We start from the raw sequence: 16286 nt of genomic DNA on the forward strand, positions 1-16286 counted from the left end.
TCAAATCACAATAACAGGTGCTTTCTATTGTAAGGTAAAGACAATAATACAGAGAAAACGCCAACATTCAAATGACCACCTATGACCAAGCACTTGGTGACAGTGGGAAGGAAAAACTCAACTTTAGCAGGAAGAAACCTCAGGAAGAAAATTCTGCAGTGAGTTTTCTGGGATTTTTCCTTCTTTCCTTGTAGCAGCATACTGCCACAAGTGCAGCCTTGTGTGTCGTTTTAGTGCAGGCCTTTAGCCTTGCATGAACTGCTGTCACTGCAAATACTTAAGCCCTTGATCCACTGGGATTCTTCCAGTTCACATCTGAACTCCACTACCAACTGTGGTCATCATTCATCAATGTTTCTGTGCATGACTGTGTAACCTTGTGCTTCTAAGCCAACTCCACGGTCCTCTTTGTTGGTTATCTGTCGCTCTAATGTTTCATCAGTTAGCTCTCTCAATCAGTTTCCTTCACTGTAACTTTCTTGTTTTTCCAACCCAAGTCCCTTGCCAATGAAACTTGCGCCTGACACAAATTCATCTTTCTGAAGAAAAAAAAGGTAATCCAGAAAGTGTCCAATTAGATCACAGAGCAATAGATCCATCCATCAGTTTGTTTCCACTGCTTATCTAGGTCTGGATTGCATGGACAGCAAGATGCTCAGAGCTGTCTCCTGCCAGTGACATCCACCAGTTCCTCTGGGCAGAGAGTGAGGTGTTACCAAGCTCGCTGAGATGCATGATCTCTCCGGTGTGTCTTTCCCAGGGTCTCCACTAATTTGGATATGCCTACAACACCTCACAGAGTCTACCTGATCAGATGCCTAAACCACCTCAACTGGGTCTTTTCGATATGAGAGTCCTCCTCACTCTAGTGGAGAACCCCAACACAATTTGGAGGATGATTGTTTCCACAACTTGTATCCAACATCTCATTCTTTAAGTCACTATCAGCAGCTCGTGGTCGTAGGTGAGTGAGTCTTCCAACAGAAGACTTTAGTAAATCAACAGCTTTGCTTTCAGGTTCAGGTCTCTCTTAATCGTGCCAGTCTGCTACAATATCTGAATAATATCTGTCAGCAATATCTGCCAATCTTCTGCCCTCTTCTTCCCTCACTTGTGATATACATGAATTACTCAAAACTCTGCTCCTTTCCAACTGTGAACCATGAGGTCAGACTTGGAAGTGCAAAATGTTCCTCCAGCTGCTTTGCATTAGGCTGCACATTGCCCTAGTACAAGCTGAAGGTCGTTGTTCAGTGAAGAACCACATTGTCAGGAGAACAACATCACTCCAAAATTCAAAGGCTCAGGCTACCAAAGCCAGTACCCTATTATATACTCAGTACATTAGCCTATGCAGTCCAAAAACTTGCGAAGTATCTTACTGCCCAATACTTTATAATCCCCAAACACCCCCTACAAGTCCAAAAAAGACATGCAGAAAGTTATGTAAACACGCATGCACCCTCAAATATCCTCAAGAGAGGTCCGGTGTTCCATGACCAAGAAGGAAACCACATTGTTCGTCCAGAATCTGAGGTTGATCTCAAAGATGGACTCTTCTCTCCAGTAGTCTGCACTTCCCAAGGAAGCCGAGTGTGATATCCCTAAATCTGAAATACACCTTCAAAAGCCAATTTATGGATAGGGGGACACCCACCCCAGTTTGAAGGGCACAGTCCGCAACGACCATGCAGTGTTGCAGATGCATGTCAACCCAAGAACATCCAGAGCTTTAAAGGACCAGGTGGATCTGATCATTCCAGACTCTGCCTCCTCTCCAGAGGGTGTTGGGGCTGAGGGTTGTTTTTCTATAGACGTCTATACAACTAGAAGGTATTTTAGAACCAGAAGAATTGCATTCATCTTTAATACTGTCTATGGCGGTGGGCTGTTATCTGTTTTTTGTTTTTTTGCCTCAGATCTTTTGCTGAGGCACCAACTGCACCTAAACCAAAATGTTTTATGTCGTTAGAACGAGGCTGACATGGACATTTATTTTATGTGCTATATGTGAGAATGTCCATCCTGTATTTACAGGAGTTCATCTGTAAAACCACTTTTGCAAATTATAAGCACAGGTGTTTCTTGGAATATCAGTTCTGAAACTACCAGATAACTTCTTAAAGGGGGCATTGCTTCATCTGCTAAGATTGAGCATCAAGATGCAGGCTGATAGAGATAGACTGCAACAGAATTTGCATGAACATTAAATTAAAGGTCTTTTAAATCAAACAGACTGCCTTATCAGTCTGCTCTGCATGGGATTTAAAACAGACGCTGTAGCAGAGAGAAACACATGTCCACGTGAAGCAGTTTCACTGATCAAGCTGATATGAGCTATGAGAGCCGAGCGGGAACTTATCCCCTCCCAGAGGTGCTGCTGCAACCTGTCAGGAACTATACTTACTCAGTCTTTTCATGTTGTCATTAAAACCATCAATGTGTGATGCTGCTTTCATGAAGAAGGTAGCTAGCAATGATCAGACAACATGTAATTTGTTGGGATGTTTTGGAAACAGATGATATAAATTTTTTGCATTTCTTTGGTTTTGCGATCTGTGTTGGGACCATCTCTGCTCAGCAAAGAGCAGAGGAATGACTGATTGCAGGGCACACAACCAAATGGGAACCAGAGACTGTGAGTTGTCAGCGCCGCTGCAGATTTATACTTTACCTGCTACTCTGGGATCTGCCACACATACACCTGGTCAGAACAGAACAAAAGAGGGGGAGATGTGAAAACGTTTGTGCACCGAGTCAGAGGTCAAACGGTGTGATAGGATTAGTAATAGATGCCTACAAAGATGATAAGAGATGGAGAACCCGGAGAATGAGAGGGCTGGCTCTGGGGCAAAAACAGCAACTTCAGCTGGGTCTTATTTAGATCAGCCTTTTGTACTCTGGAGCCCTGTGCGCCCGCCTGTGCATCTGCCCTCCGCATGTTGGACAGCACTGGGTGGGCTGCCCTGTTTTGCCTTTTCTGCCCTCTACTCACACACTGCCCTATTTCTTTCTCCAGAACGTAAGAGCTGAAACTGTCTTTTCAACGAGCGTATTTATTCTTTTTTTCTGGTTTAAAAATGACTTAAATCAGTTAATCATGACTTCCTGTTGAATTTGATTCTGAAATTAAAACAGGTGAAATAAAGGTATAATAATGCATAATATGGGACAAAGATATTAGAAGCACCCTGTTCAATTAATTAGAGTTATAGACTCTGAAGGCTGATCCTGAACATCAGGAAGGCAAAAGTTACCCAGCATCTGCATCATTTCCCCTTTTATTATTAAAGTTTCTTCACAGCTTAACCCTGGAGAACCCATGGGGTCAAATTTGACCCCATGGTTTCCCTAGAAAACCAATGGGGTCGGCTCTGACCCGATGGGTTCTCTTATATTAAAGAAATACTGAATCATTGAAGGAAAACTCACAAAAAAAGTGTTTAAGAGACACAATATTAACCAATCTGGGCATTCTCAAAGCAACACTTTCCATTTGCTGAACAGGCTATAATATTTAATATTTGGATTTCCAACCTACAGCAGATGCATCAGAACTCCTGAGTACCACACAAACATGCAAACATACTCAACTACTTAGTGTTGGATTGCATCTCTAGAAAGCCGTTACTGTCCTTGTGCTCTGCGAAATACAACAAATTTAGGAGTGCAACTCCCAAATGGTGCATTAAAGCACCAGCAAGTGTGAAACGCTAACAATAACTTTCCATGTCTACTCAACACACAAACACACAACATATCCTGCTGATATTCTGCTGGTCGCATCGCAGCCCTCGGGTTTGAAGACTTGAAGCTCTGATCTTATTAATGTGGTCTGGCTCGCCACAGGCAGCTTGTGGACAGCAGAATGAAACCACTGAGTGTAACTGACAGACACAGATGACAGAACATGCCCAGTCTACAAGTTAACAGACCGCAGAGCTCCTGACTGTTACTTTGACTCAAGTCTGGTCTGAATTAGATCCTCTCATCCCTTCTGCAGACCGCATACCCTGATTTAACCCCAACACCTGGATAAACCTCAACTGGTCATTTCTGAAACCCAGAATTGGTGCATTTTTATTGGCTTGTTGGTCAGCTGGTCTCTGCTCTCTTATATTCATCACTGAGTTAAGTTAAGAGGAGATGCAAATGGGCACATCCCACCTGTACAGAGTTAGCTCTTGGGGGGCCTGCAGACAAATCTTTTCCTGAACACATCTGCAAAATCTTTATGGATATGTCAAATAATTTTTAACATTCAACCCACTTGAATGAGCTAAATGGTTGCTCATATTAATTGTGACCAACGTTTCTAACAAAGAGACGTGTGGTAGAAAGTTTAGTAGTAGAAAGGTTTTATGCAGCTTGGAGTGGATATCACTGATACGATCATCTAAGACGCACAGCTTTGACTATGAGCTAACAGCTTGCTCACCCATTTGGTGTTTAAACCTTCTGTTTGTGAAGGACAGCCAATTAGAAGAAGGACGGCTTAAAGGGAGAGCGTTTTTCAAATTGTCCCAATTTAAGATAAATAGGAATTACTGTGAACTCTGAATCATTCAGAGCTGTTCTAATAGAGTCAGGAATAATAAAAGAAAAAGAATGGTGAACCTTTTAAAGACCGACTGATCTAAGTAATGTTTTATCTACAGGGAATGGTGGAAGTAATGCATAAAAGCTATAAGACAAGAGCAGGTGGCAGGTGTATGTGTGTTTGTGTGTGTGGTCAGATCTTGGCAGTCAGTCACTGGTGGTGAGCTCTGAGGCTTAACTTTATCTGAGATGGTACTGAAAGGCCACACTGGCTGCCAGACGTTATGAAGGTATAACTGCTTGAGAAGAAGTATATCCAGATGTGTGCTGGTGTGCACGCTAATGGCCCTCAGTGACTCTCAGATTAGCGAACACACCACCCACACACACACACACACACACACACACACACACACACAGCCCTGCAAACAAACACATAAAAGTACTGTCAGAAGAATCTCCTCAGGCTCCCTCACAGGAAGGCCCCATTAAAGTGTGTGCATTGATTAGAAAAAAAAAGTCTGCCCTGTGGCTCCCGATAGCCATCTCCTCCCCTCATTGGGTTTCTACTCAAGCTGCAAGCTGGGCAGCTCCAAGTCTATAACTGCACCCCCCAGGGGGAAACACTATAATGGAGTTAAGGAACCTCTTTAAGCTCCAGATAAAGCAAATTTACCCATACTTAATGCCAGATTCCCCATGTTGCTTGTGGGCACATATATATTAGCATGCTGTGTTTTAAATGTGTTTAGTGATGGCAGCACAGTGGCACACTTTGTGTGCTCGTGTGTCTCTCACAGGAAGTAGATTTATTATATTCGCTTGGTAGAAAAATGGACAAGTAGAGGGATTAATGTGCATTCAAACAACAGAGTGTGAGAGTCTCTCATAAAACATTAAGGTGTAACTCAGCTGGTCTTAGAGAAACACAAATCTGAAAATTCAAGCCCTTTTTATACACAGACTAATCTTGCATTAAGTAAAGGGGGGGGGGGGGGGTATCAGTCATTGTGGTTCCCATGATGCATTGAGTTTTTCCTTTCCAGTCACCTTTCTCACTCACTATGTATTAACAGACCTCTCTGTGTTGAATCATATCTGTTATTAATCTCTGTCTCTCTTCCACAGCATGTCTTTATCCTGTCTTCCTTCTCTCACCCCAACCAATCACAGCAGATGGCCCCGCCCCTCCCTGAGCCTGGTTCTGCCGGAGGTTTCTTCCTGTTAAAAGGGAGTTTTTCCTTCCCACTGTCGCCAAAGTGCTGCTCATAGGGGGTCATATGCTTGTTGGGTTTTTCTCTGTATCTATGAAGCGCCTTGAGGCGACTTTTGTTGTGATTTGGCGCTATATAAATAAAATTGAATTGAATTGAATTGAATTGAATTGGGCAGAAGTGTTGAATCATTATTAGCATTTCCTCTATGCTGCCATAAACCATTCACTTCCTGATGGCACAATTATTAATGTTGGTAATCAGTAGCATAGGTAACATTTTCGGAGGAGCCTGACTTTAATGAGCAGCCTCACTCGCATCTGCCACACAAGCAATACTATGACTTACATGGGAATTCGACTGAGAGCCTGTCTTTTCCCTTGCAGTTGAAGCAATCTCATCATGACGTTATAATGTAGATAGATGGCTCTGACCTGGCAGACGATGCTCCATAACTGCTAATGGAAGAGAAAAGCAATATTTTACTTCTTGTGTAATTCTGTTGGCAGTCGGTCTGAATTACAAGGCTGTGGACCAAGACCGCCTTTGCTTTGTATTGATCTGTCTGAAAGCAGCACATCTAAGACAGTGAGAGCAACAGCGTACTAAATATGCATCACGTTAGAGGTAAAACAATGTCACCAGCTCTCTTGAACCTATAATTTCAGTGGCTCTAATCAGCCATAGGCTCAGCCTTGATCTCCACTTGACCTGGAAACCTTAATAAATTGCTCTCTTTGATTGACACCACATTTGTACACTGTACTTTTTCCCAGTGGCCCAATAAGTTTGTGGCTTATCTTTTTTTCTGACTTATCATTTTCGAACACAGTCACAGTGTGGAGGAGTCATGAGATTTCCTTTAGCATAGCCAGACTTTCCCATGGGTGAACAAGCATGGGAACCACTTAGTATAAAGTTCTGTCTTCACACTGAGCTAACATTTTAAAATCTGATCCTATTGTCAATGTTTCTCTATAGGAACAACAAACAGGCCAGAGGGAGCGAAACCAGCTCCGGTTAAACACTCGGCGACGGCGGTGTGTGCAGCAGTCCCTCTCCCTGTGAGGGATAAACACTGTGTCGTGTGGCCCGATCTGTTTACGAGTTCGCCTCTGGCCGGCCAGGGTCGCAGAGGTTTTGTATGTGTGTGTGTGTGTGTGAGAGAGTGTTGGGGAATGTGTGATAGAGGGATTACAGGCGAGCTAGCCGTCGCTTTCATGAGGAAAAAAACAAACACAAGCAGAATGCTAGACCTGCTCAGTGCATTCGTTTATGGTTGGGAAATTAAGTTTTTGGCAGACTGATTCTCTCATCAGTGCACAGTGTTGATGAGTTATGTGGTTGAGCTTCAGTCTGGGATGACCAGACAGAACAAATAAAATGTGGGGCAAAAAGTAGCCTGTGTACACCCACTGTGGGGGTTGTTGCTAATAATCAGAGGTTAACAAATAAACACACATACACAAACGATGCAGGTGTTCTCTTGTTCTCTGGAGACGATCTATCCTGTTTCCTTTGTTCTGATTTTCTCTTTTATCTCATCTTTCCCGGCAGATTTGTCTTTTTTTGTTCACCTGTCATATTCCACCTTTTCCCTGAATGACGCATGTTGAACCCCTCGGAGAGGCGAGCCGAAGTCGTACCAGCCCTCCTGGCAGTGCTTCGCTCTGGCTCCTGATTCTGCAGCTGTTCCCTGGAACCCAACTCGAAGCCGGTTTTACCGCCCTTCTAGGGAACGTGGAGCGGCCTGGGATACATGCTTCTGAACTTACCCACAGGGATGTTTCACAAGAGGCCAGCTGGGAAGTCAGTGGGAGCCAATAGGAAGGTGAGGGGGGTGGAAGGAGAGGGTCAATACCAGAATCCGAAGAGAGTTAGGAGAAAGAATTGGAATGGGTAACGGATGGAGAGAGATTAAAGAGGCTCTGCTTCTGGTTCTGGTTTGTGTGTGAGAACACCAGAAAAGATGGTGAGGTAGATGACGCACTTTTGATTTTGTTGTCATAAATGTATAATGACAGCTTCATTTTTTCATGTTTTTAAGCCATTTCATAAGACTGCAACAGTCAGCAGGACAACAGCTCACTTCCAGAATGCAACCAGAACTTTTCATATGTATCTCCTCTCACTGGGGTGGGATGGTGGCAGGATGTCACCTCTGAGCAAGAAGTCCAAATTCACTGGCACACTGGAGCCCTTCAGTGTGGACTTTACATGCTCGCCACCATGTAAGTGCCCCAACATGGGGTAGCTGGCATTAAGCGGTACGTGTTTTTGCCATGTTTGCAAAAATAACTCTGCACACAGATGTGCACATTTAACCACAAGTCCTCATTAATGACGAGTCTTCCTCTCTTCACTGAGTGCTAGGAAAGAATCGTTTCGCTGCCCAATCCATCAGTGGTAGTCCAGACCTCCATCTGAAAATAAAAATGAATGTATAGATGAAAGACTCTATGCTGACGTGATATTCAGTGGTGCCCTGTGATCACTGAGTCTGTTGTAGGCTAAACGCTGTGTGAAGAGTTTTGAAGTGAAATCAGCGAGGAAATAATTAAGAGTCTCCTGTTAGGATCATATGTTTGGGTCTTTGTTGAAAACCTTTATATGCTTTCACCATGACTTTTACCTCTACAGTAAAAAAAATGTGTACTATAAGCACAATGAAATGGCCTGGCCTTTTGTATTCAGTGAAACAAAGCATTTTTTCCCTTTTCTCTGACATCACATTGCAACAAACTGAAACTATTCAATTCAATTCAATTCAATTCAATTTTATTTATATAGCGCCAAATCACAACAAATGTCGCCTCAAGGCGCTTGAGGCGACAAACTAAAGTACATTCAGCTGGTCAATAAAGAGGGCACGGTTCTACAATGTGGTCCATACTGTACTGAGCACAGCTGTGTTATATTGCTGGTGAGAGAGCGACCCCTACTGGAAAGTTATGTCTTCACAATTTTCAAACATTCTGAGTTGCTTTGGTGCAATTCTGTGCATCATCCTACTGTTATGACAATTGTGAAATATCAATGATTGGGGGGGGGGGGGGGGGGTAATCATTCCAATTTTTTATGACTTAACCAATCAACTTTTTCCTTAATGATATGACCTCATTGTTTTGTATTTCTGACCGATTAGTTAGTAGTATTAAAAATTCTAATGTTTTGGTCCTCTCAGGGACACCAGTGCATGGGCGTAACTTTGTGCTGAACATTGGGCTGAACAGCTTTCTGAGACGTGAACTTCAGAAATGTGCCAGACATACAGTCCTGTGAAAAAAATCTATTTGCATGTTTATATTTGCCATAGTCATTTCCAATTATGATAACTCCATTCTGTAAATACTCCAGTTATCTTTGTCTAATGTTAAAATTTGCCTGATGATCTGAAGCATGTAATATTGATATTTTTTTATTACCTAAAAAAAAGTAATACAAAAGTATTTCATTTTAATCATTTGAAGTATATGAGCGGGTTATATTTGCAGGTAACACATGATTGCTTGGGTTTTTGCCCACCTGCAATACCTTCATAGCCCACGAGGGCGCGTAAAGGGGCCTATCGCTGAAACAGCCAACATAAATATACTTCAGTGCAGTAGGGGGCGGAACATAGCAGTTGCCTTTCATCCGCCACTACACACAAAGAAAAAGAAGAAGAAGAAGAAGAAGAAGAAGAAGAAGAAGCCGCACTAACAGAAAGCGAAGAAGAAAGCGATCACTGTAAGGTGTTTGTTTTTGTGTCATCACTGGTAATCTGCCATCTTTATTTCTTTTAGATTAATGGAATAGCAGATATCAACTTTTATGCATTTATATAAGGTAAGTTGGACGTTTGTGAGCTATAGGCACCAACTGACTGTCGCTCGTATAATGTAGAATAGTTAAATTCAGGTCCTGCGGGCTTGCACGATAGCTACCTGATGCTAGTTATCGTTCTAACGTTACTGGGGCGTGTTAATGTGCGTGCTAGCTAAAACAGTGCTATCTATCAGTAGTAGTATTGGCGACGCTTAGTTGAATATCCCTGACCTGTTGGTGATTGTTGTCAACAGTCAGCTTTGTAACATTGCAGTAATAATAGTGTGGTTGCTTAAATCTAATGGACTTGCAGTGTGTCCTTAATAAGAATCATGCAAAGGTTGTATCCAGCAAAGCCCTGACACAGGGCCTGAGAGAGGTGCAGTAAGTGTCCGGTAATGGTTTTGTGCGGCATTTGAGACAGATGTGTTGTGAGTTTCTCAAAATTGAAGGAAATATAAATGCAAAAAAAGTACAGTCAGATTTTGATCCATCGTGCGCTATCATGTTGAAAGGATCTGATTCACAACAGCTTCATTTTTCAGAATTGCAATGATCCCAAACACACTGCAAGGCACTAAAAGCATACCTGAATAGAAAAAAGCAGCCAACATCCAGAGAAGAGCTCTAAATGTCCTATAAGAAACCTGGACAAATATTCCTGAAAAAGTAAAGAAATGAGAAAAGCTTGGCTAACAGACTTTGAGCTGTGTTGAAGAATAAAGATGGTCATGTCATGTGACCTTACAAAGCTGTTTATTGTCTTAAATGAATGTATGAACATAACATGTCGTAAACTTTTATTTCTTATTATTTTATCCAGTGATGGAGCCCAATTACCCTCCAGAAACACTACATACTGAAAGTGATCATGATAGCGTTTACAACACCTCCTGGGTCTCTGTGTGTCCCCGAGGCCTCTGGAAGGTCCACCAAAAGCGACTAAACAGTCAGCAGACAGCTGATCCAGCAGATGTAACATGTATGATACCCTTCTAACATTTGTTCCTTGTTATAATGAATGAGTTTTCTTTACTCCAGCTAACAAATGTTTCTTTGTATCTTACAGCAATTTCATCAAATAATTGTCCAAGGTTGGGTTCGCTGTGTAGAGTCCGAGTGCGTCTCAAAGCTAACAATGATGAAGCAGAGAATGTAGCATGTGAAAAAACAGGTGAGAAGCTGCCAGCCCAGCCTGATCTGTCCACCGCTGAACTTACTGAATCTGGTACCACACCCTTTGTGAGGTGTAAAGACTCTGTGCTGCAGGTCCCACTGGGTGACTGGACAACACTGAGGCTTGGGGATGGTCAGTGTGACATCACAGAGGCGTGTTTGGAGGGAATGAGAGCTGGGGACAAGTGTGAGGTAAGATTTAACTGAGTGTTGAAGTCTTTGTTTCGGTATTCTGTTTTTTGATGGATGAGGTAGAAAAAATAAATGTATAGATGGACACGTGAACTTCAAGAAATAAGAAAAGCTTAAAGTGTATTTGGTGTCACAGAAACAGGAGTATTTGAGAACTTTCTTTACAGTTTGTATTCTGTACTATATGTATTCTGGGATATCTGTCTCCAAGTCTGGGATCAATCTGTCTTAGCTTGCAGTAAATGATAACCAATCAGACATCAGGGTCAGTTGACGAGCCGCAGTGATGATTTAAATTAGTTCTTGATTCCCTGCAGCAAAGGAGCCATGAAAAAATTAATTAAATAGACAAATAATTAAATGTGTGTAAAATAAAATTGCTAGTGCAAGTGGGCACCAAAAGTCAAGGAACAAACTAACATTAACATTTATCTCCGGTCCTAACAACAAATTTCCAATCAGAATGTACCACTCCACGTAGTAACAAAGAGAAAAGATAAGTAAATAAAATAAACGAGGCAAAAAAATAATGGATCCTTTTTCAATTAACTCCAATTTCATTCACATTCTTCATATTGAGTTATCGTTTTAGACATGTAACACTTTTTAAAATGTAAATTTATACAACTCTTTAAATTATAATGAAGAGAGTTCCACAGTCGTATACTCCTAACCGTTGGACTCATTAATCTTTGTGTGGTCTTAGCTAGCTGATGCTTGAAATAACATTTCCCCCCGAACATGTTAAAAATACTCTTTGTAACTTAAAAGGCAAAATATTACTTTTAGCCTTAAACATAATTAATAGTGTCCGTAGTTTCACTAAATCTCCTAATTTTAATCATTTCGATTTTATAAATAATTTGTTTGTATGTTCTCTATATTTAACGTTATGAATCATTCGTATCACTTTCTTCTGTAATAAGTTTAGAGGTTTTATCGTATTCTCATATGTATTCCCCCAAACTTCGACACAGTAACTAAAGTATGAGAAAAACAATGAGAAATATAAAATGCGCATTGTTTTGTGGTCTAATAAATCTCTTACATCTCCCAAAATATAAATGTTTTTAATCATCTTCTTTCTAATATACTCAATATGTGATTTCCACGTCAAATTTTCATCTACTATTACACCCAAAAAGCGAAATTCAGTAACTCTTTCAATCAATTCTCCATCAATGGACATAATGACTTCTTCCTCCTTTGCACAATTGCCAAATATCATGAATTTCGTTTTTGTCAGATTCAAAGATATTTTATTTAAGCATTAGTTTATTTATTTGCCCAAACAAGGTCTATAACTGGAATTATTTGGAGTTTAACACCAAACATCACGGCACCACCGCGAGGACGCCAGTCTGGCTGTGATTACGCCCACCATCTTATCTCCAATTTCTCAAATTGATCTCTAACTTCTGGCTGACCATCATTTGATAGCTCATCCTAAAACACACATTTCTCTCAACCTGTGTAAATACTGTTTTGTTTAAATGATCTTTCCCTTCATCTTTCTTGATGAAATCGCGATGGCTAAATGACCGATGCTCTGTCGTGTTTATCCTTGGTTTTGTTTTTAACTGTCAACCGTGTAAAGATGAAAGGTCTTAACATTGTATTTTGCTACCCAGATACAACTTTCTCCTTTGGAAACTGGACCAGATGCTGCTGTTCCCCACCCCTCACATGAAAGCCTTCCCTTTTTTGCCACAGTGGAATTGCAAACTTTCACACCAGGCAAGGAAGCCTGGGAGATGTCTCCTGGTGAAAAATGGGAATGGGTCAAGTCGCACAAGGACACGGGCGGAGTGAGATTCAGGAGCGAGGATTTGTGGGGGGCCGCGGACAGCTACAGCAAGGCCATGAAACTAGTCATCACTCTCTGTAATCACGTTAGAGATGTGGCGAAAAAGGGATGGGAGTATGAAGCTGAGGAGCAGAGAGAAGCAACTCTTGAAACACTTTATCCTTCAGCTGAAGAACTCAACAAAATGAAAGCTGACCTCCACTCCAACTTGTCGCTGTGCCAGCTAAAACTGAACCAGCCAGAGCGGGCTAAGGCCAATGCTGCTAAAGCCACTCAGCTGGAACCCGGCTGTGCCAAAGCCTGGTACCGGCTGGGGAAAGCATGCCAGATTGTGAATGAATTGGAAGAGGCCAAACAGGCATTTAGGAAACTGCTGGAGCTGCAGCCAGAAATGCCTGCTGCTCTGAAAGCGCTTAAAGATATTGCAAGTAGAGAGAAAGCAACAAATGCACAGCTGGGACTGAGACTAAGCAAAATGTTCAGCTAAAGATAAAATATCAGTAGAGAGAAATGTGTCTTCTCATGATTCCCCATTAAATGTAAGTGCATTAACAACCACTGCCTCGATCTAAAATAAAGCCACTGTGATTCATGTTTCTCCTCCAACTCTGTTCTTCCTTTCTTGTGACAGATGCACGAAGGTAGAAATCACATGTCAGAAGGTTTATTTGGAATTGTAGTTGCAGGAGAAAGAGGCAAATGACACCATGACAACATTTCTTTGTAGCGTATCTTTTATATTATGGTCTACATCAATTTCCTCATTTCCCCCTATTTTTTTTTTCAGCTTTAAAAATACCTTTAAAAATGCATGGATAACAACAATAATTATATTTTAGCATTATAAATATAATTTTGATAAAAATCCTCGTTCACACCGGTAGATGAACCACGCTAACATAAGAAATGATTTTGGTAGTTACCAGTGCTGTTGATTCAGGGCAGAAACCCTACACTGGGTGGTGGTATAATTTTTCTTTTTTTTCTTGTAAGAGAAAAACTTCCGTGTGAACTTTGACCCTAAACAGCCTCGACACAGTTTGCAGCACATTTCACGCTAATAGATTCACATTTTTAAGGTATTTTTACTGCTGTCAAATGTAAAATTAGGACACAAACCGTGTGTGAGGGTTAAAACAGTAAAAGGTTCTTGTACGTTTTACTCCCCGCCGGGTGGAAAGCCGACACACCCAAATACACGGTTGCATCAAAATGCCGAAACCCGGGATCGAACCAGGGACCTTTAGATCTTCAGTCTAACGCTCTCCCAACTGAGCTATTTCGGCACACGATACTGTTGGGTTATCAGGGGCTACAAACTTGTAAATTGGCTACAAGGCAAAAAAAATGTTTTCATTGATGATATGTGATTAGTTTGAGAAGAGCTTAACCTGTCTTAACTCGTCGAGTTTACTACGTGACGTGATTTAGCCCCTCAGTTGTATGGTTCCGTTTCACCCACGTGAATATACTTAAACCTACATTATGCATTCTCGTTAAGTAAAACGTGGACTTATTTCAGCTTGGTTTTAATTATCTTCCGAGTTCAAGGGCGAATGTCTTTAAATAAGTAAATCGCTGCAGTAACATGTGAAGTCAGTTTGGTTCAAACAAATGGTTCAAACATGCATAAGCCCCAAATGTTCATTATGAGCTGGAAATGGTTTAATCCACTAAAGTCTATAATGTTGGCCACGTGACAAAGAAATAATTCAGTCAATTCCATGTGAAAAATTAGAAATTTAAAGTTTTTGTCAAAATGTTCGCGAGTGATTTTTTTAAGGACAGCATTGTGGACCACTAGAGGGCTCCACTCACACCCAGTGCAAAGAAAGTCTGTTGCTGTGTTTTGGAGCGAAAAGTAGTCAGTTCTGTTGTGATGAGGAATAAACCAGGAGTTAGAATCGAGAGCGCTCGTGTCGTCTGTGTTTACCTCCATAATAGCATTTCTAAACATACTAATTACATTAAGAAAGATAATTATTTCAGGGAAAAAAATACTGGGATCAACCTTTTTACCCATCTAGCCATAACACAAACCACTGATGAGCAATGATATGCTTTAACTTTGTTAACGTCAAAGCATGTAAAATCAAGTTAAAACTGAGGGTTATTGTTATGTTGTGGCAGGGATTTGTCCACCAGGGGGCAGCAGTTGTTGGAGAGTTTTCAGTCTGTGGGGCGCATGCCCCGGCCCTCTTAATAAATAAGTAACTGTGAGTTAAACATGGTCTCCGTGGTTCCTTAGTCCTAGGATATCACAGTTATCTTCCCGTTTACATACGTTATAAAAACCTAAGCAAGGTTTTGAGCTGCCACTTGAGAAAGCATCGGTTTAAATGTGAGAAAAGCAATCGTTGATGCTTACAAAGTGTTCACTGCGTTTCCAAGTGCAGCAGGTTGAGGGTCGCGGGCGCCAACAGACTAAATAAACTGATCCGCAAGGAGAGTAATTTGTTTGGATGGAGCTCAGATGGATGCTCTCCAAGATAAAGACAATGCTGGATGCCTCCCACGCAGTCCATGCTGGCTGGTCACAGGAGCACGTTCATTGAGAGACTGAGATTACCAAAAAGCGCCTCTGAACCACACAGGAAATGATTCCTGCCCGTGGCCATCTCCCTGTACAACTCCTCCAGCTAATACACTGTAAACACTGCAATAGTTACACCCTTTCTGCACACGCGCTTTTCTACTCTGTAATATTCTTGTCAATATTCTTGATATTTATTTATAATCACCTCTGTTAATTCTTGATATTTATAATTGAGTGATTTGTATATATTAGTGCTATTTCTTAAAATTGTAAAATCCGTAACATATTGTATCGTTTAAAAAGGCTAGTCTGTTACTGTTACTGTCTTGGAGCAACTGTAAGCCACATAATTTCCTTGGGGATTAATAAAGTATTCTGATTCTGATAAGCACTGGAGTGAGAAATATCATCAAGAAACTGGAAGAGTTCTACACACAAGACCGGGAGAGGCATGAAACTGAAGATTTCAATGACTCTGGAAAGAAAACTAGTGAGAGATGTTTCTGAAGATCCCAGAAAAACTGACAAGACACTAGTGAATGACTTAGCCAAACTGGGAATTTTAGTCTCAAAGAACACAATTAATAGAGCCCTGAACAGGAATCCACTGTGCGGTTGCCACCTTCACTTCTGCTGAAGAGACTGAAGAATACTAAGGACAACCTGGAGAAAGATTGGAAGCACATCCTTTTTATTAGAGGAGACAAATCACTTTGACACAGAGCTCTGTTTGAAGAAGGGAGAGGCTTACAACCCAAAGTACATGATGTCCACAGTGAAACATGGTGGTGGGAGTATTGCTGTGATTGTGCTGGGATGCTTTAATGGACTTAAGTGGTCTGGAACGGGAATTTCGTCAAGTTGAAAGGAATCATGAAGAAAGAAGGATATGTGAAGATTTCAAAAGAAAACCTCAAGTAGTCAGAAAACTGGGATATCACTTTGTCTTCCAGCACAGCAATGACCCACAACATAAATTGCTCCCAGTCTACCCCTGGAAGAACTACTTCCAGAA

At 41.4% G+C, this 16286-nt stretch overlaps 1 protein-coding gene and 1 non-coding gene across 4 annotated transcripts; one reads left to right on the forward strand and one right to left on the reverse strand.

Annotated features, from left to right (window-relative positions):
• Positions 1–9436: 9436 nt before the first annotated feature.
• On the forward strand, positions 9437–13331 carry fkbpl (FKBP prolyl isomerase like). 3 transcript variants are annotated; one of them, XM_085147183.1, is made up of 5 exons: positions 9437–9581; positions 10384–10542; positions 10630–10734; positions 10816–10928; positions 12560–13331. In XM_085147183.1, exons 2-5 carry the CDS (start codon positions 10386–10388, stop codon positions 13220–13222), a joined length of 1038 nt encoding a protein of 345 aa, XP_085003309.1. In that variant the 5' UTR covers positions 9437–9581; positions 10384–10385; the 3' UTR covers positions 13223–13331. The 3 variants fall into 3 exon arrangements, with proteins under 3 accessions (XP_085003309.1, XP_085003307.1, XP_085003308.1); XM_085147181.1 differs by having other exon boundaries at positions 10630–10928; XM_085147182.1 differs by having other exon boundaries at positions 9437–9482; positions 10630–10928.
• Positions 13332–13948: 617 nt separating this feature from the next.
• Positions 13949–14021, reverse strand: trnaf-gaa (transfer RNA phenylalanine (anticodon GAA)). The gene has a single exon. It is a non-coding gene; the product is annotated as a tRNA-Phe (tRNA).
• Between the last annotated feature and the right edge of the window lie 2265 nt (positions 14022–16286).

Source organism: Neolamprologus multifasciatus, chromosome 20, assembly GCF_963576455.1.
Source record: "Neolamprologus multifasciatus chromosome 20, fNeoMul1.2, whole genome shotgun sequence".
NCBI lineage: Eukaryota > Metazoa > Chordata > Actinopteri > Cichliformes > Cichlidae > Neolamprologus > Neolamprologus multifasciatus.

What these genes read in the sequence shown, in the direction of transcription:
- fkbpl (XM_085147181.1), top strand. Translation starts at nt 10,386, where the DNA reads ATGGAGCCCAATTACCCTCCAGAAACACTACATACTGAAAGTGATCAT. An exon ending in TGATCCAGCAGATGTAACAT is followed by an intron (nt 10,543 to 10,629) that starts GTATGATACCCT and finishes TGTATCTTACAG; the next exon opens with CAATTTCATCAAATAATTGT. An exon ending in GAGCTGGGGACAAGTGTGAG is followed by an intron (nt 10,929 to 12,559) that starts GTAAGATTTAAC and finishes TTTGCTACCCAG; the next exon opens with ATACAACTTTCTCCTTTGGA.